The sequence below is a fragment of the Pterocles gutturalis genome, unplaced genomic scaffold (assembly GCF_000699245.1).
Source record: "Pterocles gutturalis isolate BGI_N339 unplaced genomic scaffold, ASM69924v1 scaffold26494, whole genome shotgun sequence".
Lineage (NCBI taxonomy): Eukaryota > Metazoa > Chordata > Aves > Pterocliformes > Pteroclidae > Pterocles > Pterocles gutturalis.
Window position 1 is genome coordinate 50,744 of NW_010136542.1, and position 27,052 is coordinate 77,795.

At 38.6% G+C, this 27,052-nt stretch overlaps 1 protein-coding gene across 1 annotated transcript in view; it reads left to right on the forward strand.

Moving 5' to 3' along the window:
• The first annotated feature begins 985 nt into the window (after positions 1 to 985).
• INPP4A (inositol polyphosphate-4-phosphatase, type I, 107kDa) overlaps positions 986 to 27,052 on the forward strand; it is a 49,389-nt gene continuing 23,322 nt past the window's right edge. Inside the window, exons 1-17 of the mRNA XM_010082354.1 lie at positions 986 to 1,033; positions 3,540 to 3,758; positions 4,618 to 4,662; positions 6,146 to 6,264; positions 6,381 to 6,497; positions 8,268 to 8,347; positions 10,085 to 10,196; positions 11,208 to 11,298; positions 11,944 to 12,091; positions 14,038 to 14,168; positions 14,526 to 14,630; positions 15,438 to 15,546; positions 17,217 to 17,231; positions 19,816 to 19,999; positions 21,350 to 21,568; positions 22,702 to 22,975; positions 26,478 to 26,510. Of these exons, the coding sequence (XP_010080656.1) occupies positions 3,653 to 3,758; positions 4,618 to 4,662; positions 6,146 to 6,264; positions 6,381 to 6,497; positions 8,268 to 8,347; positions 10,085 to 10,196; positions 11,208 to 11,298; positions 11,944 to 12,091; positions 14,038 to 14,168; positions 14,526 to 14,630; positions 15,438 to 15,546; positions 17,217 to 17,231; positions 19,816 to 19,999; positions 21,350 to 21,568; positions 22,702 to 22,975; positions 26,478 to 26,510 (1,888 nt within the window). The 5' untranslated portion in view covers positions 986 to 1,033; positions 3,540 to 3,652. The remainder of the gene's footprint in view (positions 1,034 to 3,539; positions 3,759 to 4,617; positions 4,663 to 6,145; positions 6,265 to 6,380; positions 6,498 to 8,267; positions 8,348 to 10,084; positions 10,197 to 11,207; positions 11,299 to 11,943; positions 12,092 to 14,037; positions 14,169 to 14,525; positions 14,631 to 15,437; positions 15,547 to 17,216; positions 17,232 to 19,815; positions 20,000 to 21,349; positions 21,569 to 22,701; positions 22,976 to 26,477; positions 26,511 to 27,052) is intronic.

A 27,052-nucleotide genomic window follows, 5' to 3' on the forward strand; every position in this document is an offset into this window, starting at 1 on the left:
AGAGAGAGAGAGGTGTCTTCATGGGGTGATTTATCCCAACTACCTTGGAAAATGGTGACATTCTCTGGAAGTGCCTGTGTCACACCATTGACTACATAGAGAACCAGGGCAGTGAGTTGAGATCAGATGCCTGCTTCCTATGCAGTTTAGGGGAGATAAAACCCGTTCTGTAAGTGGTAAGAGCTCATACCGATGTTCTTAAGCAGTCTTGGGTGATTGGTAGGGCCGGAGATAAAATTGAAAAGCTCAGACTGGATTTCTCCATCTCTTTTATTGTAGTATGACATACATGGGAGATCTTAAAAGTCATATCCTATTAGTGCAAATATACTTGAATGAGATGGTACCACTAGCAAATGCAAACCTTCAGTTATCGCAGAAGATTTTAAAATAATTCACTTTTCTTGTCTGCTTATTGCTAGCTGTTCTTAGAAGCCCACCTTGTGTAGTAACTTCTCCCCATGGAGAAAGAGCCCTATGTCCTGATCTTTCAAACAGCTGTGTTTTGACACAGGGTCTTTTCTCCTTACAGTAGCAGTTATAACTCTTCCAAACAGAAAAGTTTTGAAAGTTTAACTACAGAAAAGCAAGCAAAGTAACAAATGCTGTCTCGTACTCAACATATCATTTGCATGCCTTTTTCTTAATAGTACCAAACCTTTCAGCAAACGTGTCAAAGTGTGTTTCCTACAGCCATGCTACTCCATCACCAAATGCTGACCTGAAGTCAGTCCTTTTCAGCATAAGGTTATTTCTTTGTGCTCTCACTCTGATTGGCTCTTGCTATGACTAGTGCTGGGTGAGGTCCAGCAGAGGGTCATACTCTTTTCCTGTTTCGAGTAAACTTTACAGTGAGAGCTAGAAATTGGAAGTTAAGTTTGCAGTTAATCTGAGAATGGTACTTGTCCACTGGTTGTGTTTTATGCTGTTAAAAAGATTATTTATGCTGATTATTTTGTTAATTTTTTAGATGTAGTCTTAACTGATGTTATGACGTGCAAAATCCCCCCACACATGAGGAAAAGAGCCTTCTGTAAGTATGATCAGTGTAAGTAAATTAAAAATATAACATTAGGTGAGAAATCAATATTGCAATTTAACTGAATAGTTGAGAATTTAGCCTTGGAAAATTATTGCGTTCAGTAATATTTAAATAGAAATAGTTTTGAAACAAAGAAAATACCTGACCCTATTTTAACTTCTCAAGGATTGACCCTTTTCTAAGGATGTCAGCAACTACAGAGAATTTAGCTGAAAAACAACTGGACTCTTTAACCTAACTGTACCTAAATAGAATCATAGAATCACAGAATGTTTTGGGTTGGAAAGGATCTTAAAGATCGTCAAGTTCCAACCCCCCTGCCATGGGCAGGGACACCCTCCACTAGACCAGGTTGCTCAAAGCCTCATCCAGCCTGGCCTTGAACACCTCCAGGGATGGGGCATCCACAGCTTCCCTGGGCAACCTGTTCCAGTGCCTCACCACCCTCATAGTGAAAAATTTCTTCCTAACGTCTAGTCTAAATTTACCCTCTTTCAGCTTATACCCATTACCCCTTGTCCTATCATGAACATGTTAATTATTCTCTAACAAGGTTTTTGTAGGATTTGGGGAAAGGGGCTATGGCATCCTGCCTAAATCTCTTCAAGCATGTTTTGTAGGTGCTCTGTTTCATTAGGCAGTTAGGTTTAATGGACTTACAAACCATTAAATGTCACATTACATAAAGAACAAACCAAGGAAAACCTATTGCTGAAAGAAGGGGAAAAAGTTCATAGAATGGAAAGACCTGGAAAATGGCAAAGAATTTTGATGTAACTTTTTTTTGACCAAATCTTAGGACATTCAGTACTATTTGAGAAAGATTGGTGGTTCGCTAGCCACTTAGCTACTTGTAGAAAACCAGCTGGACACAGTCCTGAGCAACTTGCTCTAGGTGGCCCTGCTTTTGAGCAGGGGGGTTGGATTGGATGAACTCCAGAGATCCCTTCCAACCTCAACTATTCTTTGATTCTGTATGAATTGGAAAACTGCCTGCTTTAATTTTTGTCTGTCATAAATTATATCTGTAAGCAGAGTGTTGTTTTGTATGCTGTCATTGAATTTCAAAGCTTTTGGGGATAGGATATTCAGAGCTCTCAATTTCTGCTTCCTCCACTCAAGAATTTACTTTTTTTCTATTTGGAATTGGTTTATGACCTGTTGTATAAACCTGAGTTGAATTACTGAGGCAAATTATTAGTTCTGAGTAGCAATAGACTGGCCCATCTGGTAAGCATGGCCGAAATTCCTTCCACCCTAGAATGAGCTCCCCATTTAAAATCTCATTCCTAAGCTCATGTAGATGGCCAGGGTTGTGTTCAATTCAGTTGTCTTAGATGCTTAACTTGTATCTGAATTTTAGATGTCCAGTGAACCAGTGATAGTTAAGAAGATGCTTGAGTTCCCTGTGGAGAGAGGGAGATTCTATTGAAATCCTCAAGAGGAAGATGCTGAGTGGTTAAATTTAGACAGTTTTAAAATGCCTATTTAAAAATACAAGTAAAAGCTATATGTTTTATTTAATTACAGTGCATCTTTCCCGTTGTTAGGTCCCTCAGCCTAAGAGGAGTTACTCACTATATAACTGCCTTTCAGGTTCATCAGATTTTGCTCCTAATCTCACTTCCTAAATGAATGATGTTTGTCATAATAGTATGAAATTAATATAAAGTTCCGTAACTGCAGTGCTAACATGGCTGACAGAAGGAACATTCAAATTTATCAGCCAAATCAAAAGCACCACATTTATCGACGTAACCAGATTTCCTATAGGCTGTGTGCTTCTTTCCTAGCATAACGTTTCACTGTATAGGCATTGTGAGGGGAAGAACAATGGTCACAGATGCCTGTAGAACAGTAAAATTGTAGGGTGAAGGAAAAGCACAGATGCTGCCATGTGCCACATCAGCAGGCATCCCCTTTTGCTTTTTCTTTCCATCACCATCCCAGAATTTCAGCCTCACTCTGGCCCAATAGGTTTTATTTACAGTTTTCAGTATCCCTTTCTCCTGGCAGTAGAGCCTGGAATGACACAGTGTGCTGACACCAACAGCATTTCCTGCCCTTTTGTTTTGTGTTCTGACGACCCATTATCCCTTTGTCTTTATCCTTTGTCCTACCTGTGGAGACAGAGGCCCCATCTGACAAATTTACTTGTGCTCCCCAGGGATTATGAAAACGAGGAAACTTCATTAAGGAGGGTTTAATAACTTAGACAAAGGAGAAGAGCAGAAGGTCTTTTAACAAGTCTCTCTCAACCCCCATTCTCTGATGGAAGAGCCTTTCTTCCTGTGGTACAGTCTTCTCCAACAATTTGCAGTAAAATGCTACAGATGTATGATTCATGCAAATTGAGTTACTGTAGGTTGGATCTGCCTTGAGGATTTTATTTGAATGACCTGAGGCAATATTATGGCAGTAGGTTTGCTGCTGTTAAAAAGAGCAGTAGCTGATAGTGGACTAAAATTTTGGTGTATGTTTGTGCTCTATTGCTTAGCATGGTAATGTTAGAGGAGTAACAATTGGAGACAACCTGCTGCGCTCTGCTACTCTGTAAGACAAACATCAGTAAAGCCAAGCAGCAAGAAAAGAAGGGCTCTTCATGACAAAATGACAGCAAGAGAACACAGTCCCCGCCATGGTGCAAAATCCCGCACTGTGCAAAGGGCCTCCACCATTGATGTCACCTCTGACATGCTAGGCCTTTCTCTAGCAGGTATGTACCCTCATGTCAGCTATTCCTCCGTCACTCCTTTCAGGATCTACCTTGTACTAATATTGGGGTTTGTTTTAATTGCTAGAAGATTTAGATGTGTCTGGTTATCTGGGGGGAATGAGATAAAAGAATACTAAATAGAATACTAAAAAATTAAAATAATCTTGAACTTACCATTTTCAAAATAGACAAAACATTAAAATTGGAGAGGGGACAGAAAAAAGAAATTAAACTAGATTTAGTGCAGTTGTATCTATCAGTCAAAAATAAGCAATAGGGGGGGAGAAAACAACAGAAGAATGTCAAGGTCTAGGAAGGGTCTTGGCAACCTCCTTGTTTGACATTGTATAAAATTTTCAAGAGAGTTCTGGGACCTCAGAATTATCTCCCTCATCTTTTATGGTGAGTAAATTAGGATTGTAACCTCCAGAGGCTTTCTTTGATTAGTGAGAGACAGGTATTTTCAAACTTCTCCCTACTTACTGATCACAGATGAGACATATCTGCTTTAATAATTTGGAGTTAATGGTGGCTCAGACACTAAATGACTTTAATCCTGTTGTTTCCTACTGAGACTGGGCATTTCATATTCCCGTGTTCCATATATAATCTTGCATAGTTGTACATATTTTAACATGTTTTGTAAAATGAGATCATCTCAGGTTTTTCAAATAATTTCTAGATACCAAAGATGAGCTAATAAATATTTTAAGTACCAGTCATGGCTCATTGAATTAAAAATATATTTTTTTCCATTAAATTTAATTTCTTTTGGTGTATTTCTTTCCTGCAACTTCAGGAAGGGATTCACGTGACAACAATGTTTGGCTAATCTTGTGCTCATTTTTCTGATTTACAGGAAACATTCAGGATCCAGATGAGCCGATTTTAGAGTTCAGTTTAGGTAGGCTTAGTTATTTTTATGCTAATTTTGTTGATACATGCTATTGAGTATGTGTGCAGGTTTTTAATTGTTGATTTTGAAGTGCCTTTCACATAGTAAAGATTGAAACTTTGCTTTGATTTTTATGGAGATGTGGTACAGTTTTCTTGCTGCCTGTATAGTGTCTTTTGCTAAGCAGACAGCAGTTTGATTATGAGATGTTTTTACAAGTCTGTAATTAAAACATCTGTCCTATAAAATTTTAAGTGTTCACTAGGTGAATGTTATTTTAAAATGTTTATTTTGTTTATGTGAAGATACAGTGAAATTGACTTGAGTCTTAGTGTATCAGCACTTCAGGTCTTCAAGCAAACTGAAAATTTGCTGGAAACACCATTTTATGACAGAATATTTTCTGAGAGTTACCAACTATTAGACATACCTTCTTTCCTGTGATCTTTGCTGTCAAGTGATAATGTGACATGGAAATAACCAAATTTATGGGATGGTTAAATTTGGACAAGAAGCTTGTGACCTCACTTGAATAATAAGTGAAAAATATTTTCTTAATGAAAATTCAGTCCACATTTTCAACTGCAGCATGGTTTTCTTGGCTTAATAGTGGACTAATGTTTGGAAGGTTGTGCTCTTAACAGTATGTTTGAAATGAAAAATTAGAAAATTTTTTCTGATGCATGCAATTGTGTTATGAATAATGATCTTAAGAACTCCTCAGAGCTGAATAAGGTACTTTAACTATTTTCAGATAAATTAAAAACATCTAGAACTACAAATCTGTTTAGTGTACATTAGTGAACATTTTGCTTGCCCAGGTAAATTTCAGAATTAACTTTCTGCATCTAGCTGAAGCAGAGTCTGACTGTACTGTAGTTACCTGTACCTAGCTAGATAGAATTTGGCTCTGAAATTTAATCTAATTGTGTAGGGTCACTCACTGAAATTCTTGGTAGTTGTTTCCTACTCACCATAGTCGCTTCCCAGCAGTTAAACTCGCAATAACACTTTAGAGGAAATAAATTCTTGTCCTTTTTACAGTTGCAAGCTAGTTCTCCTCATAGTAATGCTGCTTGATCAACATTCGAGCACTTCTATTGGTTCTCCAATGCAAAATGCTGTTTGGTAATGGGCTTAATGGAGCATGACTTCAAATCAAATGCAGCCATGCTCATGAGTTTCCCAGAGGAAAACCTGTGCATGTGCACTGTTCTAATGAGCTGTGCTGGGGGGTGGATAGGCAGGTGTTAGAAGAGTTTAAATTACAGCTCTGCAGCTTGGAGCCAGACTGATCTGATTGCATGTTTACTGTTTGCATGCACAAAGGTGAGTGATGTCTGCCTTTATAGTGTGATGGTAGAATGACTGTTAGGCCCTTCATGGCTTGATTGCTCAGGGTATATAATATGCTTTTATAAAAATGTAGAGTCTTAGAGCAATATGAAAAAGATCCTGAGTCTAAATTTATTTATCTTTTGCACACCTAAAGCTTGCAGTGAGCTGCTAACTCCATCGCTAGATCGAAAACCAAATAGTTTTGTAGCAGTGAGTGTAACTACACCTCCTCAGGCATTCTGGACAAAGCATGCACAGACAGAAATTATTGAGGTAAGTGGTGAGGTACTCCTGGATTGGATTTAAAATTGAAGCTAAGACAAGAAGCATTTCTTCCTAACAAATATCACCTTGCATTAATTTTTGCCTTTTTTTGTTTATGATTACAGGGAACAAGTAATCCTATCTTTCTAAGCAGCATTGCCTTTTTCCAAGATTCTCTTATCAATCAAATGACACAAATCAAACTCTCTGTGTACGACGTCAAAGATAGATCTCAGGGAACAGTAAGTTTTATTTCTTTTGTTGCCTTCCCATTCAGCGTGCAGCAAGGAAACAAGAGGCAAGGAGATAAAAGTAGCAACTTTAGTGGAAGAAGGCAAAGGGGTAGCAGCATCTATCCTAGAGAAAACAACATGGGTAGGGGAAGGAGGGACACATGCTGTGAGACGGACTTAGCAGAGTGGAGAGCATTGCCAGTTTTCTCAAATAAGGCTTGTTGGCAGCAAGTTTGGGAACCACTGTTTTAACTCAAGAGGTTCTGTCACTTGTTCTCTTCTGTTGTGGACCTCTTTACTGACCTAGATAAAAAATGGGATCCCGTGCCCCTAACTGAGGCCTCTAACCTGTGCCAAAATGTTGGACCTTTAATGAAACAGTCCTTATAAACAGAGCTGCTAAATTCCATGTGTAGTAGGCACAGTCTGGTAGAAGTTTTCCACAGGGAGCAATCATGTCTGTCATTGTCATGAGCAACTTTGTGTCAAGTTTAGAAACTTCAGAAGTCTGTTTCAGGACCTTAGAAGTCTACATCTCTTACTGTGTAAAATTTTGATGCAAGCTGGTGACAAAATCAGGCAGGTTAGATTCTACCAGAGGCTGCTCGTGGCCTGTAATCTGTGTTGTGTAAAATGGAAGGAAGAGAAAACAAAAGTCCCCGTGGCCATGGGGGCTTGTGTAGTATTTTTGCAGAGGATCACAAATTGTAAGGTAGAACTTGCCACTAAACATTTTTAATCCAAAATAATGGAAAAATAATGAACTTCAGTGTCCAAAACTTAATGTAGAAAAAAATGGGCCCACAGTACAGACACCTTTTTGTCAGCTGGGAACATGAGTTCGGACTCAAAGTGAAAAACGTCAGAGGAAACTTAACTGTTTTTGAGTGCTTTCTAATTCATTGTGAAAAATGTTATTTGTTGTCTCAAAGACACTTATTACTACCAGTACCTAGAATTCCAAAATACCAAAAATTTGTGAGTGTCTTTACAAAACAGGAAATTGTTTCTGAATAGAAGGTTGCTTTCAAGAGAGCATCCACGCACCTGGCTTCCTGACACACAGATTCTTTGGGCTATTTTGTCCAGACAGGTTTTTTGGGGGTTTTTTTTTGCATTTCTCTCTGAAATCCCACTGCCCTGGTCCCTTAGTGATTTTGTTCAGGTGTACAATTTATTCCCTTACCAAAAAAAAAAAAAAAATCTAAGTGCCAGCTTTCCTAGGTGACTGCTTGGGTCTTTGGCAACTCACTTTGGACCATTGCGCAGAATGCTGTTTCAGGTCCCACATGCCTGCTTTCCTATGGCTTCCTCAGGGGTAGCAGGGTATCTCTGTAGAGTGCATCATGGGGAGGCTATGGGGAGGCTCTGGGGAAAAAGAATACCTCCTGAGGAGGTGCATTCTTCAGGAAGAGCCAAATTTAGGTCAGGGAGAGTCTGTGAAGTGTCAGCCTAGTCAGTCTGAATCCCATTCAGTCATTGCTTTCAGTGTTCCTGTACTGCTGGGCCTAAGCTTGCCTATATTGAGGTGCCTGCCCTCAAATCCTAGAGAAAGAAAAGGGCTTTTTGTCCTCTGGTAGAAAAAAGTTTTTTTTATAAACTACCAAATTTATTAAAATTTAAAGAGGTTTAATTTGTTATGCATGGGCATTTGTAATTATATTTTTGTTCTCAGACTTTTGTGCATAATAATTGTATTTTGAACTTTGGTTCTGTGGACAAAGTCTTTGTTCATTGTAAAGGTAAATAATTACAATTCCAGTACTCATCTTCTTCCAGATGTATTTGTTGGGTTCTGGGACGTTTGCGGTAAAAGAGCTTCTTCAGGAGAAGAATCACAGGTTGCACTTAACACTAAGGTTTGTAATGTTCTCCTCCATTTAGGAATTAACAGTTCTAATTCTTGAAAGCATGCTTAAGATGTCGTGAAAGCTGTCTGTGAGATGTGCTGAAAACATTTTGTTTGTTGGTTTGTTTATGTTTGTTTGTTTGTTTTTTTAAGTTCCAGGCCACTATTAAGGAAAAACTATTTTATATCACATGATAATTAAAACATGTAGAACAAGACTGTGGTGAATGTTAGAATGTTGGTTCTAGTTCTACAAGTCAAGAAAGAATTGTCAAGACCAATTTAATTTTTGTCCATTTCATCCTATTACCTCAGCGTATGTGTCTGTGGAGAGTAGCAAAATGGAGTATTCTTAACTGTGCTGATGTATAAGGAGCCTGTGATGGGGAGAATGAAACACATTGATATCAAGTGTATTCTGATTATCAGAGCAAAGTGTGTGAAGACATGCATGTCTTCTCATTGTCACATTATCCCTCAGATGTATAAGCTCGATGCTGAGCAATGTCTATAGACATGCTGCATGACTTGGATACTTAAACCTTTTACTGTAGTCGTCTTGTGTGGTTATTTCTTTTGCTTCCCTAATATTGTCTGTTCCAGAGACTTTTTTTTTTTTTTGTTTCAGTTGTCACAGCATATTTTTACACATAAACAACAATCTTAAAATACCATTTATAATCTCTCTTAAAAAGTATCATGAAGTCTCTGCCAAAATTACTGTGTGTCATGGGTGAGACAGAAAAAATGACAGCCATGGTAGATGTGGATACTGGTGTGTATTTAAAAACCTGCAAGATTAGTTTTTACCCTGCTTGGTTCTCTGACTCACTCACTCCCCCCTCAGTCATATGTTTATATGGTCTCAGCTTCTCTCTGCTGCAGGGAGATAGATGGCTGCTGGACTGGGAAGGTGGGACAGAAACTTGTGTCAGTTTGTGCAGTGCAGCTGCCCAGCTGTTAGTGACCTGTCTCAGACATTAGTGGCCAGGTCCCTGGGGATCTCTGGCATTTGCTTCCACGCAACTCCTTGATCTCCAGGATTTTCCTCTACCTCCAGGATCTTTCCTCCACTGAGAATCTTCACCACCTTCTTCCCTAGACCACTTCTTTTCAAGATCCTTCTTTTCAGCATCAGGTTTTCTTTCTGGAATGGCAGGCCCCTACTTTTCCCAATCTAAATAGTCTATCTGCAGAAGCACAAGATGGGATCAGCTTCCTGACTGGTGGCATTGACTGACTTCTCTTAAGTGGAAGATTTGGGATGTGCTCCTTCTGTTTAGTCCACATTATAAAAATTTACCAGTTGCAACTGTACCAGTTGCAGCTAGCAAGTAGCAGGCTTCTGACTGAGAGTCAGAAAGTTCAGTTTCAGACATTCACATGCACAGGGACACACATGTGTGCACGTACATCCAATTATCCGCTCCTTGTTAATGTTCACAGTTTAAACTGCTTTTGCCTACTACAGGTAAAATCTGCACTTTTTATGGTTTTATAAAAGTATTGAAACACATAAACGGTTTTAGGTTGCCTTTAATTAGGGGGTCTGTACAGCATCCATGCAGAATGAGGGGAGCACTTTCCTGTTGGAATAACACATTATAAAAACATGTAAAATGAAGCTGAGAAGCTTCCTATTTAAAATGATCGTTAAGTTTGAAGATTAATAGCCTTTTATAAGTGTTCCCTTGTTGATAAACAGGTCCACCTCCAAAAAAATCTCAAGGCAGAGTGTTTGTTGCAGGTCGGCTGAAAGTGACCGTGTAGGTAACATTACAGTTATTGGATGGCAAATGGAGGAAAAAACTGACCAAAGGCCTCCAGTGACAAGGTCACCTGACACAATTAATGGAAGGGTGAGTATGAGCATTGTATCAAATTCAGAAAAATGCAGATTTATTGCCAGCATTGAAACAAGCTAGGTTGACATCTGCTGGCAACTTTCCTGTCTTGATATCCATCTTGATATTTAGTAGTGCTTTACAATTTCAAAATACTGTAAAGAGCAGCCTAATGGTGATGAAGTGGGTTTGTATTTTGCAGAGCTCTTGGTGCTTATGTTTGGGGTTAAAAGTCTTGGGGGAAAATTTAGTTTACAGTGATTAAGCTTTAGCTTCAAGTGCTCATGCCCTTCATCAGAATAGGCTTGCAGTACTGCCTGTTGCTGCACTTGGTGCGTTGATAACCAGTTTCACAAGATATGGTATTCCAGTTAACATTGTGAATTGGAAAGTGGCGTTAATCAAAGTTGTAATGGGGTATCTCAGGGAATTTCCAGAATTTTCACAGGCAACTTAAAAGATTGTAATAAAACTGAACAGGTTACTTGAATACTGGATTTATTTTTTTTCTAATCCCCAAATACACGTCAAAAAACGCCTGAGAGTAGATGTTTACAGTACTTTCTCAGCCTAGACATATGTTTGATTCTGTAAACCTCGTGTTCTGCATATCCTGGTGATAGTTGTACTCACATCTGTGTATCACAGTCGCAGTGTGGATTAGTATCCACACTGGCTCACTTTGTATCAGCCAGACCTGTAGCTGCCACATATTGGTGCAGTGCCTTTAAGGACATTGGAGCTGCACTAACATAAAGTAGTTGAAGGGCTGGATGAAAATTTTTACAGCATTTTGAACTGTGCAGTAGAGGTAGATAGGAATGCTTAGATTGGAAGGTTTAAGTAGATTTATTATTTCAGCCTGTAGTATTTTTTTTGTCCCCAGTAAATGTATTTGAAATACTTACTGTAACCATGCATTGTGCTGAATATTCCTTTCAAGTCCGTGTAGTAAGGTCGTCACTGCATATTGGCCTGGCACTGAAGTTTTATTCTTTACTATTTGTGTTTTTTGTTTTTGTTTAGACTGTATTGCCAGTTGATGAAAGTTTAACAGAATCTTTAGGAATCAGATCCAAATATGCTTCATTACGGAAGGATGCACTACTGAAATCTGGTAAGCTGCTGTGGGCTGTAACAAGTAAGCTTTAGGCATCAGTAAAAACTAATCTCTTTCTGTCTGCCTGTAGCCCCAGGGCATTTAAGCAGAAGTCTCACTTGAATGGATGCTGATTGAGCAGCCCTTTGAGGGTCATACAAGAATAAATTATTTTATCATCTGCACTATTTTGTATAGTAAAAACAGCAGAAGCAAACTTTTGTCATTAAGTTGACTGTAGTATAAAATTTTCCATGCAATTTGCTAGTCTATTCCTAAGCTATCATTGGGGGGGTGAGGGGAAGGACAGAAGAAAGCAATTGCTTTAAGAAAAAAAATTCTTGATTAAAGGTTAGTTTTCCAGCAAATGATTGCATGAGTGGAAAATGCACAGTAAGTAAAAAAAAAAAAAAAAAATTAAAAAATTGAACATGTATTTAATTTCCTTAGCAGTGTTTTAAATCATTTGGAGGCTTTTCCTGCAAACATTGGAAGAATGGTCATTGCAGAATGACCATGCTTGGAAAAGCTAGACTGATGCCTGGTTAAAGCAGATCTTTACAGCAGTGTGTTGCAGCATGTTAGTGAATTGAAGCCACTGGAGGGACTTTGTATAATTTTAACTCAAACCTATGCTTAAATAACATGATTTTAATTCTTTAGTGTTTGGTGGCGCCATTTGCCGAATGTATCGCTTCCCAACCACTGATGGAAACCACTTGAGAATCTTGGAGCAGATGGCTGAGAGTGTCCTGTCACTGCACATCCCTAGGCAATTTGTGAAGCTTCTTCTAGAAGAAGATGCAGCAAGGTGAGTTCAGGGCAGTTCACATGGGCAGCAATACAGCAGTGATAGCACTGCTATTAAGTTACCAAGGAATATATCTGTGTTAATGCACAGAGGCACTGAAGGAAAAATAGTAAAAGCAGTGAGTTGCTGACTGTACTGTTACAGTTAATAAGATTTCATGTCAGAGTATCACGTTTGGGCTTGAGTGAATCATAACATGAACATACGGAGGGGCTGATGGGAGAGAATTGTTGGCATAGTGAACACTTGATCTCAAACTGCAGTTAGCAGTTATCTATTCCTCTCACAAAAGTATTGGTAAGACCACAGAATATACTATTCCGTAGTAGTATGACTGTGTCAGACCAGCACACCAGAATACATTATCTTTTTATACATATAATCATGTATATACTTCAATTGTTTGTTTTTTAAACATAGTTTATTTTTAATCTAAAGAGAAGAATGAAGTTGAATTAAAAATAAAACATATCTCAATGTTTTCTGGATAGATGATACAGCATAAATGAAAGAGTAAGAACTCCAGCTGCTGAGAATTTTGATAAAGGAACAGAGGCAACACAGAAACCAGCTGAGTATAATGAGTAATTAGAGTACCAGACAGAGAAGAAAAATGTGAATAACTTTGAAGGTGAACTTTGAAAAAGTCAGTTGATTTCTGTGCTATGAAAGCAGAGCAAAGGTAGATGACAGGAGCACTGGCTCCACTGTGAAAGCCACTCCAAAGAGATGCAGGAAGACCTGGGCTCAGACGCATGGCTAGTTTTGAGCAGGGAGTTTGACAAGGTAGTCATAATAGCGTGTTATGCAGAAACAGTTTACAAGATGAAACTGGAAGTGTTTTTTTCCAAGTCACTGATAAATATAGTTTACACTGTTGCTTATTGCCAAATCAATCTGATGTTTTTCTTGTAAATTTGCTTCCTTTTGATAATATCCTAAATACTGTGGAGTGGGAGTTGTTCTGTGAAATGCTGTCTTAAATTATATACAGAGAATTGATTAAAACTGTGGATTAGGGATAATGAGAGAACTGCAAAAAGAACTGCTGGATCCCTTTGACAGATGACTGTTCTGCCTTTTCTGGGGTACTGTGCTGTTGAATTGTGTCTGGTGTTGATTTGTTTACTTTTCCCCTTCTTCCTTTAATCCAAGGAGACAGTAATGCAAGCATGAAATACACAATATTTTCTCAGCAGCACTGTTGGGGAACACTATGTAACACAGGATTGCCATGTGTGACTGAAATCCTAGCACTGTCAGGGTGCAATGGGAAACCAGGGGTTTTCCTGTTCATATCTAGGGGTATCCAGTCATCCTTTATTCCAGTTACAGTGAAACTTGAGTGCCTGAAATCTAAAGGTTTTATTGGTTCGTCTTTTGTCTCCCCAAACCCTTATTAATGCTTACTCATCTTAGGCCTTCCCTGCCTGGCCTTGAAAACTGTTGTGTAGATACCTGGCCAGTGCACATACTCCTTATACCTGGTGTCAGATAGGTGCTGATCTCCCACCTAAACTCTGTCACAGCTCTGGTTAATTTGAGAGACACCAAAGTTCAGTGGCACGGCCTAAAAAGGTCCTCATAATGTCATCATGATTTGGGACAATGACAGCACCCATCATTTGCAAATCATCATATATTTTGGGAGCTCCTGCAGAAAGGTGGGAAGCTTTGGTTTTGACCAACACCTGAGGCTCCTGCGGGGAACACAATGCATTCTGCCTGTGAGGAACTTGTGTACCTTGGAGTCTAGCTCAACAGCTGTGCTTTGGGACATATGTTTGGAGACATACCTGGTGTGGTGAGTAGGCTAGACCAGAGTGAATTGAGAAGTGTCAGGTGAGGATGGTGCTACATTGAAATAACGTGAAACTCATTCTTGTTCAAGTGGCCAATGCAGCTAAACACCTCTTTTTCCTTTTTTTTCTTTCTTCCTTCCCTAGGGTTTGTGAGCTAGAAGAACTGGGAGAACTGTCTCCTTGTTGGGAAAGCCTTCGTCGACAAATAGTTACTCAATACCAAACAATTATTTTAACTTATCAGGAAAATCTAACTGACCTGCACCAGTATAAAGGTGATTTGTATTTAATGATAACATGATACTTCTCATCGTTAGTGCTTCTCTGAAATTGAGAACCCAGAATGTTTTAGTTTGATGAATAAAAATACTTTTATTAGATTTCTTTTCTTCATTAACATTTATTGTGATTTTGCTAATGATCTGGGAATATTTGTCTACTTTATTCATTCTCTTATTTTACACTGAAAGTAGAGAACAATTATGAACAGCAACAGAAGGATATATCTTTTTTTTTTTTTTTTTTTTGCTTTGCTTCCAGCATGTAGCAAATGATGAATAAAGCTCCCTGAATGTTTTAGCATAAGCAGAAGTAGAGGGTTTTTGTGCTTACTTTTCTCCTGTGTTTCTCAGGTCCTTCATTTAAAGCCAGTAGCTTGAAAGCTGATAAAAAATTGGAATTTGTTCCTACAAATTTACATATACAGAGAATGAGAGTCCAGGATGATGGAGGATCAGGTATTTGTTTCTTTCTCTCTTTCTTCACCTTATTCTGTTACTTTTCTCTCCCTGTTTTGATTTAGATCCTCAACCGTATAGCCAAGTTTCTACAAACTACTGCTCTGTAGTACTTGTGCTACTTAGCGTTTTTGTAGCATTTTCTATCCTCGGATTCCAAATCTCTTTGCAAAAGAAGAGGTGTGATTATCACTACTCTGCAGGTGGCCAAACTAGGTTCTGTAGTTAACTACACCTTAGGTGACATAAATCAGCCTTTGTACTAGGGAATATATTGGATTAAGTCTCTGTGTGCCTTCCAGTCATTTTGAGTTGTAGCAGAATAGCAAAGGTTCTGACTGCTGTTTGTTGTTAAGCTCGTGCACTTTTTCTCTGGAACCATCATGTACAGCTATGCAAAATCACACCAGTTTGTGCACATCAAGCTTGTTTATTCATAAATAACCTAGGTTTTCCCTTCTTTTAATAGTAATTCCCACTAACATGTGACACTTATCCCATGTATCCATATGAGGGATTCCAGTAATGGTAGGGTTTGTGTAAAGACCAATATTCAAGGCTTCTTTTTCACTAACGGTGTTCTAGATTAAGAAACAGAGGACCTGCATTCAAGTACGGTTCTTTCACCTCAAAAGTACTTGATTGATTTCCAGGGCCTCTAAAACAATTCAGTTTTCCATGTCCTTCAAAACACTGGCACAAAGTTTTACAAGAATTACTTTCAGAGTAGTTTTTGAATTTCCACAGTTGTTTGTCCACGTTAAAGATGACAAACTTTCATTTGTAAGTCCTTTTTGTCCATCCCAGATCAGAACTACGACATAGTCACCATAGGAGCACCAGCAGCTCATTGTCAAGGCTTTAAATCAGGTGGCTTGAGGAAAAAGCTGCATAAATTTGAAGAGGCAAAGAAACAGTAAGTAGAAATGTTGTTGTGTCAACTGTAATTGTGCCTTTTCCTCCTGGTCCATGCTCAGTGATTTGGAAAATCAGTCCATTCTATGTTTTTGTTGCACTTCATTCAATAGTTCTGCTATACAACATGAGAGTTATTCCATGTTTTTTTCTAAAGAAGGAGAGGAAAAACAGTTACCCCTTTATATTACAATATTTATTTGTTTAATGATGAGCCCTTTCTAATAGTCTTTTTAGTTAAATCTTTAATTCTCCTGAATACTTGTTGGTTCACTTAGTTTAGTTATCTTAGGTGTTGGGTTTGGGTTCTACCTAATTGTGGATAGAAAATCTGTCTGTAGAACCTCCTCAGCTGCACTACATCATGCTTTCAACCCATTATTTTCAGGAAACTTTCATGCCTCTCATAGCTTCATGGTCCTGTTGCTGAACTCTCTTTAGCACAGAACAGCTGTACCTGATAGGCAAATTTCTTGTTGACATCTTGGGTTCAGTTCTGGGACTATTGCTGGAGGTTTTTCTGCATTGCCTCAAGGTTTATGCACAGATGAGGCTTCTGCATCTGGCCTCACTCTGCTCTACAGGCAGGATACTTGACAGTTGTGTCGTCAGGGACTGTCTAGTGACCTCTCTGGAAGTGCAACCATGTGTACTAGAGGAAGGGGCAGAAATTGGGAAAGTTGCATATGCTAAAGGGAGAAACCTGTGCGACACCCACTGCAGCTCCCAAGGAGGCGATAATGCTGTCTAAGTCTGCATTACTTTTGCTGCAGTATGGAGAACTTAAGGAACAATGAGAGCAGGAAGACTAGGAGCCATTGTACCCAGGGAAAAAGAGACCTTGATAATACCCTTCCAAAGAAATGATTGGTAGGATTTGGAGCTGACGGGAGGAGGGAGTGACGTGGGAACCAGGCTCTGCCAACTGCAGAATTAATTTTGGCAGTGGAGGAGTGAATAGCAACATCCTGTGTACATCAGTCAGATATGTACTGATACAAAGATTGGTGCAAAAATATGCCTAGTGTAATTATTCCTGACTTACAGAGTACACTAGGATGGGACTAGAGGAAACTGTAAATCTGGAAACACTGGTATGCTAGGCTCACCCTTCCTGTTCTTTTGATACTGGTATTGCTTTCTGAAATAACATTCTTCTGTCAGTTTAGCTACTGAAGTGGGCCTCAATCCTGCAATATTTAAGTTGCTGTCTCTTCCCCTCCCCAATAATTAAGCTGATCAGAGAGTTTAATTTCTATCCAGTACTTTTCCTCTAAGCTTTACAGAACTGTTCCTTCTGGGTCTATGAAGACTGCAGGTTCAACATTTGAAGAATAACTTTCCTTTTAAGTGCTTCTATGTTATCATAAAAGCCAGTATAGTAGAACTGAGATCCATCACCTCAGTTTCACTGTTACATAGATACCACTCATTTTTTTCTCCTTTCATTGGCAAAACTGTGCTTGGTGCATCCACAACACTTCCCAGAACAACACATGGGCACCTGGCAATCTTGTTTTTTTGCTTACAATTTTAATCATTATGTACCCGCCTTGTTGAAAAGATCACTCAAATAAGTTATTTCCCCAGACATCCTTTGTTTTATTTTCTGCTTTTGGTATTTGCTAACAATCTGCTAATTTTATTTTGGTTTTTTATTTTTTTTAGCAGTTATGAGGAGTGTTGGTGAGTTTTCTGTTTCTGAGAGTTCTGTAGAGGAGGTTTCTATTCTTTGGGTTGTTTTTCTTTTCTTTCTTTTACTTGTCAGAGATCTGATGTGTTTTAAAGTGTGCAGGGCTTTTTAATGTCGTGCATCATGGCATCCCTAATTGTGCTCTAAGTAATTGTAGCAGCTTTGCAGAACATGATGTGTGAATGAATTTCATTTCATCTGCAATGTTTGTTTGTAATGAACAGCTAGCTTCCTGGCTCTCTCTAATCATAAGAAGTTAGAAAGCTGAAGATCAGAACACAAGAATTTTATATCTTTTCCTCTGCTATTTCCAGTGAAAACTGCCTGGAGAGAGAAACTTTCTGTCAGAGGTGGAAGATAATTAAGATAACTCTATGTATTTTTAAATATTTATGGTGATAGATTGGGCATGGTTTATATTTTTGTAACCCATGTCTTCATTTAAACTTTTGTTTATTTTTTCATGTTGTGGTGTTCAGTGCTATGAAAAGGAAACATTACTTGGTGGTTCAACAGCACAGTTCTGCTCTAAATTACTCATATTAAAGGCTGAACCCCTCATTCATTGAGAGTTTAAGGCTATGCTACAGTTTGCTGATATAGTAGAGTGAGAGCTGTTCATTTGAAAAAGCAATTGCAGGTTGGAAAGTAAATATATGTGAACTTTACACCATAAATTTTTCCCCCTGATCATCCCAGCACATGTTTGTGATTAAAAATGTGGTAATTCTAAATCAGATCTCAATATGCTGCATGGCCTTTCCTGCCAAATACGTCTTTATGCATGTTAACCACGCTGTCGTGGAAAGAAATTGCTCAGAGGAATTGTCACCAAGATCACAGGTCAATAGAGAGCACAAATCATGTACAGAGAAAAGTCCTAAAAGCTGAGATTAATTTTCTGTATGGCATAGCAGTACTGGGGAGTGGTAGTTCTCTGCTCCACTCAGATGGGTGACCAGAGGGACACAAATAAGGAAACTCTTTCAAGAATCACTTCAGTATTATGTCCTTTAAAAACAAATCCTTAATCTTTTCTTGTAATGGAGCTCAGACAGATATTGGTATTGTGCTCTCCCCTTGCCTTAGTATCAGTTAAGGGACAAGAATTGGTATTTGTGGCAATTATTTTAAAGCGTGCCCCAAGCCATCCTCCTGTCTTACCTCACAGACATACTGCAGAAATTAATGGCATTGCTCTAGGGGTAGCAGAAAAATACACACTCCTTGGAGGTTGTGATCTGAGGTAACTGTGCCTGGAAAAGAAACTCCTTTCTGTGTAGTCTCTCAGCATAGCTGTGTCCATCGAACAGTGCAGAGACTGGTGCAAACAGCAAATTCTTCTGTGTTGTTACTATGCTGAAACCATTCATGACTGCACAAAAATGAATAAAATTGAGACAGTGTACAATTGGTGTCACCTCATGCTTGATGCCATGTCATGAACGGGCATCATACTTGTCACAGCTGGAGCTGACGTAAAGGCCTGATCTTTGTATGGCTTTCCTGCTGGGAGGAAAAAACCAGCATATTGCCTGGCAAAGGGAGTAGTGGTGGGTTAGTTCCAAGTCGTTAACTAAGACCGCAACTTCAGATTAAAGTAATTTTATCTTCTCAGGGAAGATTAAATAAGCCTTTAGAAGGGCTTTTCTTTGTCCAGCAGTTACAGAGGGAGTCCAAGCATCTGTCTTGGACTGGATAAGCAGCTTCTGTAGACATCTAAACTTACAGGACATAAAGTATTCTCCTCCTCTACCAAAAAAGCAGTCTTAATGGAGCTACAGTATCCCAATATAAAGATAGATTTTATTAGTATAGTTTATTTCCCTTACTATCTGTAAAAGGTGAAAATTTGGTATTGCTTTATATTGTTACAGCTGAGTTTATAATAGGGAGAGTTGTGTCATGTCCCTAGTTGAGTGTAGTGTGTGCTGACAGAAGCTACACCAAGGACAGAGTCCTTGGATTAGCCTGGTGATAAACTTTGTTTTTTATCCATCATAAGATTGCTTTTACTGGTTGGTGTAACTTGAATCAGGCCCACAATAGTGGAAAGGATATAGTAGCAGAAGGATTTTTTTGTTAATACCACAGTTTTTGCGTTATCGATCTGGGTGCCATTTCTGTGTTAGAAGGAATGTAGATTTTCTTTTCATGGTGCTAGTAGCTTTGTGATAAAACAGGTTTGTAAACAAGGTCTCAGTGAAGTGTCTGTGTTGTAAGGAGAGGGAGAGTGGGGCAAGCTGACTTCTGCAAACAGTGGTTCTGTATTTGATGGCAAAATCCATCACCCACATTCTCTTCAGCAAAACTGTCCCTCTGGTATACTGTCCCTCTGTCCCCTCTGCTCACAGCCCCTTGGCATAAGGGATTAGTAAATCTGCCTGTGAATGCTTTCAGTAAAGGCAGAGAAGGCTCTAGGATCATGTTCCTGCTGTGCAATTGCCCACTGGCCTTTCACTGTTGATTGCTATCTTAGGTAAATTTTTGTTGTCTACCATTAATTCCCCAGCATGCCACTGTAATGTGTGTATCTCTAGATCAATTTTCTCCCTAAAATCGGTCTTTCTTTTTCAGCACTTCAACAAGTTCCCAGTCTATAATATACATCCCACAGGACATTGTTAGAGCAAAGGAAATTATTGCACAGATCAACACCCTGAAAACTCAAGTGAGTTACTATGCAGAAAGGCTCTCAAGAGCTGCCAAGGATAAATCAGCTAATGGCCTTGAAAGAACACTTGCCATCCTGGCAGACAAGGTAGGAGAATAATACATTTCCACACTGAAGCACAGTGTTATTTTTTTTCCTCTCTCTTTAGTAGGTTTTCTTGAAACATCTATTTTACCTTGTTCAGTAGTGTATTGTAGCATGTACAGTCCTAAAAAAGCAAAATCAGACCAGCCTTTAAAAGGTGCTGCTTTTTATTTAGGTTGTCTCCTATTTTTCATGCTCTTGCCTTCACCTCCTCTTGAGAGTGCAGTGGAGAGCAATGTCCTCTGGTTCCCTCTATTCATTCATCATATTCCAGAAATGTGCATTCTTCACTTTCTTTTATACCCTTTTCTCCATAGCTACCTGGTGTTTCTTAATGTTCTTCTGAGTCATCTGTCAAGCAGCAGCAACTGGGCAAAAGTTAATGAAACAATTCTGTATTTTTCCACTGGTGAAATAAGGAATAATGATGACACAGCCTTTGCTTGAATTATAGTGATGTGAATGGATTATTTCTTGATGGATGCTAACAGAAAACAGACTGGACTTACAGCTTAACACAATCTTATTTACAGGGACAAAAAAACAGATACAGTTTTACTGATCTCTTCTGTCCCTGAAGTAAGTTTGAAGGTTGCAAATGGCAGCAATGGCAAATCAGTTTGCCATAAATTGTCCCAGTGGAGGGGATATTCATACAGCTTTGTAAAGTGCAAAAAATAATGTGACCCCATGTAAATCTCCTATTTATTAAAATATTCACTCTAAATGAGTACAGAGTGTATAACTGATCTGTGGGATTTTCTACAGCTGGACAACATGTATATATAATGTAGTAAGGGCTTATTTGTTTTCTTGTTTTAGTAGACCCACAGGCCATATACTTTTCATGTTGATGTAACTTACAGAAATCCTTTAATGCAACACCACTAAGTAAGACAGGGAACAAGCTGCATTGATTAGTGGGTTATATCTTCAGCCTTCCTCTTGGGTCTCGTTATGATTTCAGACAGGATGGTGAAGGTTAAGCATGGTCTCTCTGGTGTGGCAACTTCTTGTGTGGGGTATAAAAATGTCTGCACATTGTCCTAAGCTTTCATCAAATGGAGAGTGAAGTGCAAATAAAGGTGAACTGCATGTTTATTAGTGAAATTTTCAACAATTGCAAGGCTAACATAGTACTACAGGCTTGTACCATTTGTATTTTGGTATCTTATATTGCTTTTTAAGGCTATTCTGTAAAATGATTTTAAAGGCAACTTAAAGACTTCTAAATAATGGTTCGTTTCTTTTACAGAATACTAGTTCTTTTTTCTTTCTGTGAAAGAATATAGTATAAATTGTGAATGGAATAATGCAAAGCTGTTAAAATGCGGGGGGTTTATTGCTTTTTAGACCCGGCAACTTGTCACAGTCTGCGACTGCAAGCTGTTGGCAAATTCAATACATGGACTGAATGCTGCAAGGCCAGATTATATAGCTTCAAAAGCATCTCCAACCTCTGGAGAAGGGGAGCAAGTGATGCTGAGGAATGATCAAGATACACTTGTGGCCAGATGGACAGGAAGAAATAGCCGATCTTCTCTGCAGGTGGACTGGCATGAAGAGGAATGGGTATGTTTACTTAGAAGAGTGATGAATATTTTATCCTTTTTAGTTTGTTTGCTGTGTTTTTTTGTTTATAAGCTCTGTAACTGCTCACCAGATATGCATAGGATGAGTATTTTGGAGGTATTGGTCAACTAGCAAAGACATTGCCTCTATCCTATGCTCAGTTACTCCTTGGCATGGTGATGCAAACAGGCCTTAATAAATAATTCTGGGTCTCCTAGACAGTGGAAATCACTAACGTAGGTGCATGGGTTTTCTGAAGTCGGTTCCAATGGAAAGTAAATAGCTTTTAGAGTGAAAAACTGACTGTACTATGAAAAGCTTTTACACTTCTCCAAAATAAAGCATATTTTGCATGTGTTAGCTATACAGTTCACCTCCCTGCTTTTATTCTCTTCTAAATATTTAGAACCTGCAGTCCATCTCTGTTTTGATTACGAACAGCATTTTAAAACTGTTTGCACAAAGTATTTAAATGGTTTTCCTTACCACACTGCTAACTGAAATGAGAATTGGGCTGTGTAAATTCTGTCATTGTGTAATATAAACAGAAGTTAATTAAATCTCAAAAATAGCCAAGATTAATTAAAAGAATTATTAATATTGTGAAATATCAATTTCAAAATGAGATCCAATTCATTTTGGAAATGGATCCTTGCAAGTTTTGTTTTGGCATACTTTGACTTATAGTCAAATTCACAATAATGAGATACAAATAAAGCCAGTTCAGTTATTTAGATAGTAATACAATACAGTAATTTTAGCTATATAGGAAAAAAGATGTGCGACTGTATACAATTGTTATGTCAAACATGAGTTTCAATAGTAAACAATAGTGCCAACTGGAAATTGGAATAATAGTGCAGGAAGAGGCACTTAAAATTGTTCAGCAAATTTACTTAGAAAATAGCTTTGCAGTTTACCACACAAGTCATGTTGCTACATATGGTTAATGTGCTGGTATATGTTATTTATATATCCAGAATTTGTGTGTGCACAAATGTAAACAAGATAGCCCAGAGGAAACTTCGCAAAGGAATTATGATTAGAATCACAGGAGGAAATATGTTGCTGAGGGATTTGTTACCCAATGTCTCTTTTATTTTTAAATTGAGAAAGAAATGTTTTCTTTTAAGGAGAAAGTTTGGTTGAATGTTGACAAAAGTCTGGAGTGTATTATACAGAGAGTGGACAAACTTCTCCAGAAGGAGCGCTTGCAGAGTGACAGCTGTGAAGATGTTTTCCAGTGCGACATCAGCTGTACTAGTAAGAAAGGTAATCGGGACACTCGTGCCTACTGGATAAATCCAGAAGATTTAACTGAGACCTCATCATCCTCACCACCTTCATCATCCTCACCACCGCCTTCATCCACACCATCCTGTGCATGCCATTCTCTCAGAAAGACAAGTGCGTATGCCAGACACTGCTTCTCACTGCTGCTCTCTTCCTGTGCGCTGCCATCATTCCTGTGCCTCTGTTACATCCTTCCATGTGTTTTTAGTTCAGAAAAAAGCACTGACATCAGGCAGAAAGGGCTGGTGGTTTACATGGAGCTGCTAAGCCCATTACTTATTTTGAAATCCTGATCCCATTGAAAACATTGCCAAATCCATTGCTGGCAATGGCATTTGGTTTTCATGGTGGCTGTTTTAAGCTGGTAAAACAGGTGTTTGGGTTAGCACATGTCAAATACCACCTTTGGTAGCTTTCCTATTGGCTTCGGCTTCTTTGTGGCAATCAAAGCTTATAACAGTGAACCTCTATAAAAGATAAATAAACCATGAGAGAAGTGCAGGCATTACTGCAACACTAATGGTCCCAGCTGGGCTGCCAAAGCATAGGAGGGGAGCCAAGCAGTCCTGTGAGACTCAACTGAACTTGGATGAACATACTGGAGTTTAAAGCAAATTTTAACCCAAATTGTCAAAAGCTGTGGTGCTGAGTAACTCAATTAGGCTTCTTGTAGCTGGAAGGTAGGAGTTGTCAGTGCAAGCTCTCAGTGGAGTAATCCTATCAAAGTTTGAGGTAAAGTAGATGCTGGATGGAATCCAGTATAATGCCATGAGCAAGCATGTGAATGAAAGGTATCCTTATCAGTTTAGGTTGACAGTTTTGCAGCCATGCATTAAATTTCAAAATTATTTCATTTACCTATGTACTAATTTGACTTATTCTCACATTCTTTACATGAGGTCACTATGATTTGGCCACATAATAGAGAAGGTGTGCCAAGTTAACCTCTAGAAAGATTGATGTATGTTTTCATTTCCTTCTTCCTGTTCTTTCTTATCACTTGATGGCCCTTTGTCACTTACGTGTGTCTGTGACTTCATGTCCATCCCATTGTTAATGTTGCAGTGGAAAGCAGTACCTTAAGAAAAAGAAAGCAGGAAGGAAGTTAAAATAAATGTTAATATATTTTTGTGTAGCTTTGTACATGTTATGTATGATTTGTTTAGTATCTTAAATGACCATGTTTTCCTAGATTAGACTGACATTTTTGTGTATTATAAAGGAACAGGAGAGCTGGTTCTTGTTTCAGAATGTGTTCTCCATTAATCTTTGACTAAATTTCTTCTACCAGTTTGATACCTTTAAATGTTTTTATTTGCTACCTAGTTTACATGAAGTCTTATATGTATTTACATGAAGGTTTTATCAGTAAACTTCAATGCACATTCATATCAATGATTAAAAGTTGTAGATTTATAATATTAAAAAGAATAGGAAAAATCTATGACGGGTCATATCAGAAGCTTTTCCCAAGACAATTTGATGCTGAAAGCATCTTAGAACAATAATTTTCTTTAATTTTTAGTTGATCTTTTAAATCTACTCTGGATCTTGACACTTATGCCATATAAAAGTGGAATTGGCTGCACTTACCTACCAAAGGGTTTGTTTGTGCCAAAAGGTTCTGTAACTTTTCCCTGCTGTTCCTCCAAAATAGGAAGAAAATCTTTCTATTTAATCCTCAAAACCTGGAATAGAAACATTAAATCAAGAAGTGTCACAAGCTTTAACGCTAAGGGGCTTGCTGCTGTTTCCCAGTGCTACCAAAATGTAAGGACTAGATCTGAAGTCTGACTGTCAACGAATGTAGGGTGATGGGTGAATTTAACTTAAAAAATCCTGGAGAAGGAAGCCTGTTTCTTAGGTATTTGCTGCAAACATTGTTTGTAGGTCTTAATTGGGAATTTGAGTTGCACTTGGGAAGTTTATTGTAAGCCAGGGCAAACTGAGTACTCGATCACATTCTCATCAGATGTAGTTCCCAATTAATGGTCCATATTTTTCACAGAGGAACAGGTTCAATACTATGAAAGAAGCTGGTCTTACTGAAGTCAATGGGAGTTTTCCCATTGAGTTACTTTCCTTGACTCCACACCAACCTGGCCTGTTAAATGGTTTTAAGGAAGAATTTTTTAACAATGAGGGTGGTGAAATACTGGAGCAAGTTGCCCAGAGAGGTGGTAGATGCCCCATCCCTGGAAACATTCAACTTCAGGTTGCACAGGTCTCTGAGCAACCTGATCTAGTTGAAGGTGTCCCTGCTCATTGCAGGGGGAGGTTGGACTAGATGTCCTTTAAAGGTCCCTTCCAACTCAAACTTTTCTATGATTCTGTGAATTCTCTTTCATTGTCACTTTCCACAACTGATCACATGAATAATTGAGGGACAAAGAAGAGTCTTTCTCCAAGTTCAGAATCACAACATTTTAAAGTTTTTCCTTGTCATGTATTCAAAGAACTAACACTTTTTCTGTTAGTGATTCTGAGTTTTGAATAAATGACACTGAGCAAAGAGTGGCCAGAAATTTTTTTGAAAGCAATGTAAAAACCAGCAAACCAAGATAGTTCCAGAATTGGTAAGAGAGAGATGATAGAATGTTATTGAAGGACTTCAGAGGATCTCTCTAGAAATGAATGTTTGTGAAAGAAGATACTGCCTGAAATAGTAGAAGGGAGGCTTAAGAAATTATTTTAAAATTAATTTTTGTTATAGGCTTAGGTATTCATTACTAAAATTGGATGGGAACATCCAATCATCTTCTTTAGTGAAGATGATAACTTTTAATTTACTGAGAGGTTTTTATCTTGGATTGTCTAGCTCAGCTGATTGTCCTAATGCATACAACTGAATTTTGTATTTTCTGTTGTTACTTTCAAATTCATAATTCATTGACTAGTGAATCTAGATAGAAACAACAGGAGTTTAAATCCTGTTAGCTTAATTAACTACTTTTCATTAAGACTTGCTATAGCAGGGTGTATTTTTGGGTTTTTTTACTGTTCGTATTGCACTGTAGTGCATTTTAATCTGACAGCTTGTTCCTCCCACTGAAGCAAGCGTGGAACACTCCCAGGCTTCACTGGTGAGGCTTCAGCCCTTAATATACAATCTAATGCTTGTGTTAACTATCTCAGAAATAGTATAACAGAAATTTCTCTAAGACAGCAGAGTAGTGTTTCTTCATTACTCTTGAGTTGTGCCTTAATTTCATTTTTTGTTAAGTGCATTGAATTTACTGCTAGTCTTTTGCTATTCTGCTCAGCAGCCTTACTGCCAGCTTATTCTATAATTGCATTAAACCGCTGGTTCTCAAATTGTGCCCTGTGGATTGCTGGGGATTGACAGTGCACTTGCTGGTAATCCCCAGAGAGTCCCTGAGCTAGCAGGTGCTGGCTTTCCTCCAAGTCCCCATCCAGTGTTCCTCTGATCAGAAACAGTGGAGTGGAGGAAACAGGCCATGCTCTCAGTGCCTGCAGGCAAAGGAGTATCTCTGCTGAGCTCCTCTTCGCTCAGTGAAAGTGTTTGAGAACCCTGGCATTGAGCATTTGAGTTGCTTATATTTAGACTGTGTTGCTGCTCCTTAATCATGCATGTTGCCCCTCCATTTCTGTGCAGATTGCAGCCCCACTCCGGAAGAATCTGGCCCAGGTATGTGCATTCATGGCTTCTGCTTTTTCTGAAAATTGCAGAGGTTTGTTAATCATTAACAACTGAACAAGTGCCTCGCTGTTGAGATTGACCATTTTGAAATGGTAATGCTCTGCAATATCACGTGAGTTACCTAAGCATATTGAGAAGTTATTATTTCATAAATAATAGTGCAAGGGGGTATCTGGTAACTTCTCATGTCCAGGTATGGGAGAGCACTTGTTCATGATCTTTTTCGTCTCCCCAGTTGATATGTTTTAGTAAATTGTTGTAGGTGACAATGATTTGAGGCGTGTTCCAAATGTCATTGAAGTCTGTGGGAGTCTTGACATTTCAGACATGCCCTTTCATATGTGCTGTTGAGATGGCCTTTCTGAATGAGAACTCGAGCAGAATGTGGAACAGTCAACAGGGCTGATGGAAAACCTCTGTTGTGGGTATACACCAAGCAGTGTTAGGCACTGCAAATCTGATGTTTCAGAATACAGAATTTAGGAGACTTTCATCCCTTCTTTCCTCTGTCCTTGTACTTCCAGACACTT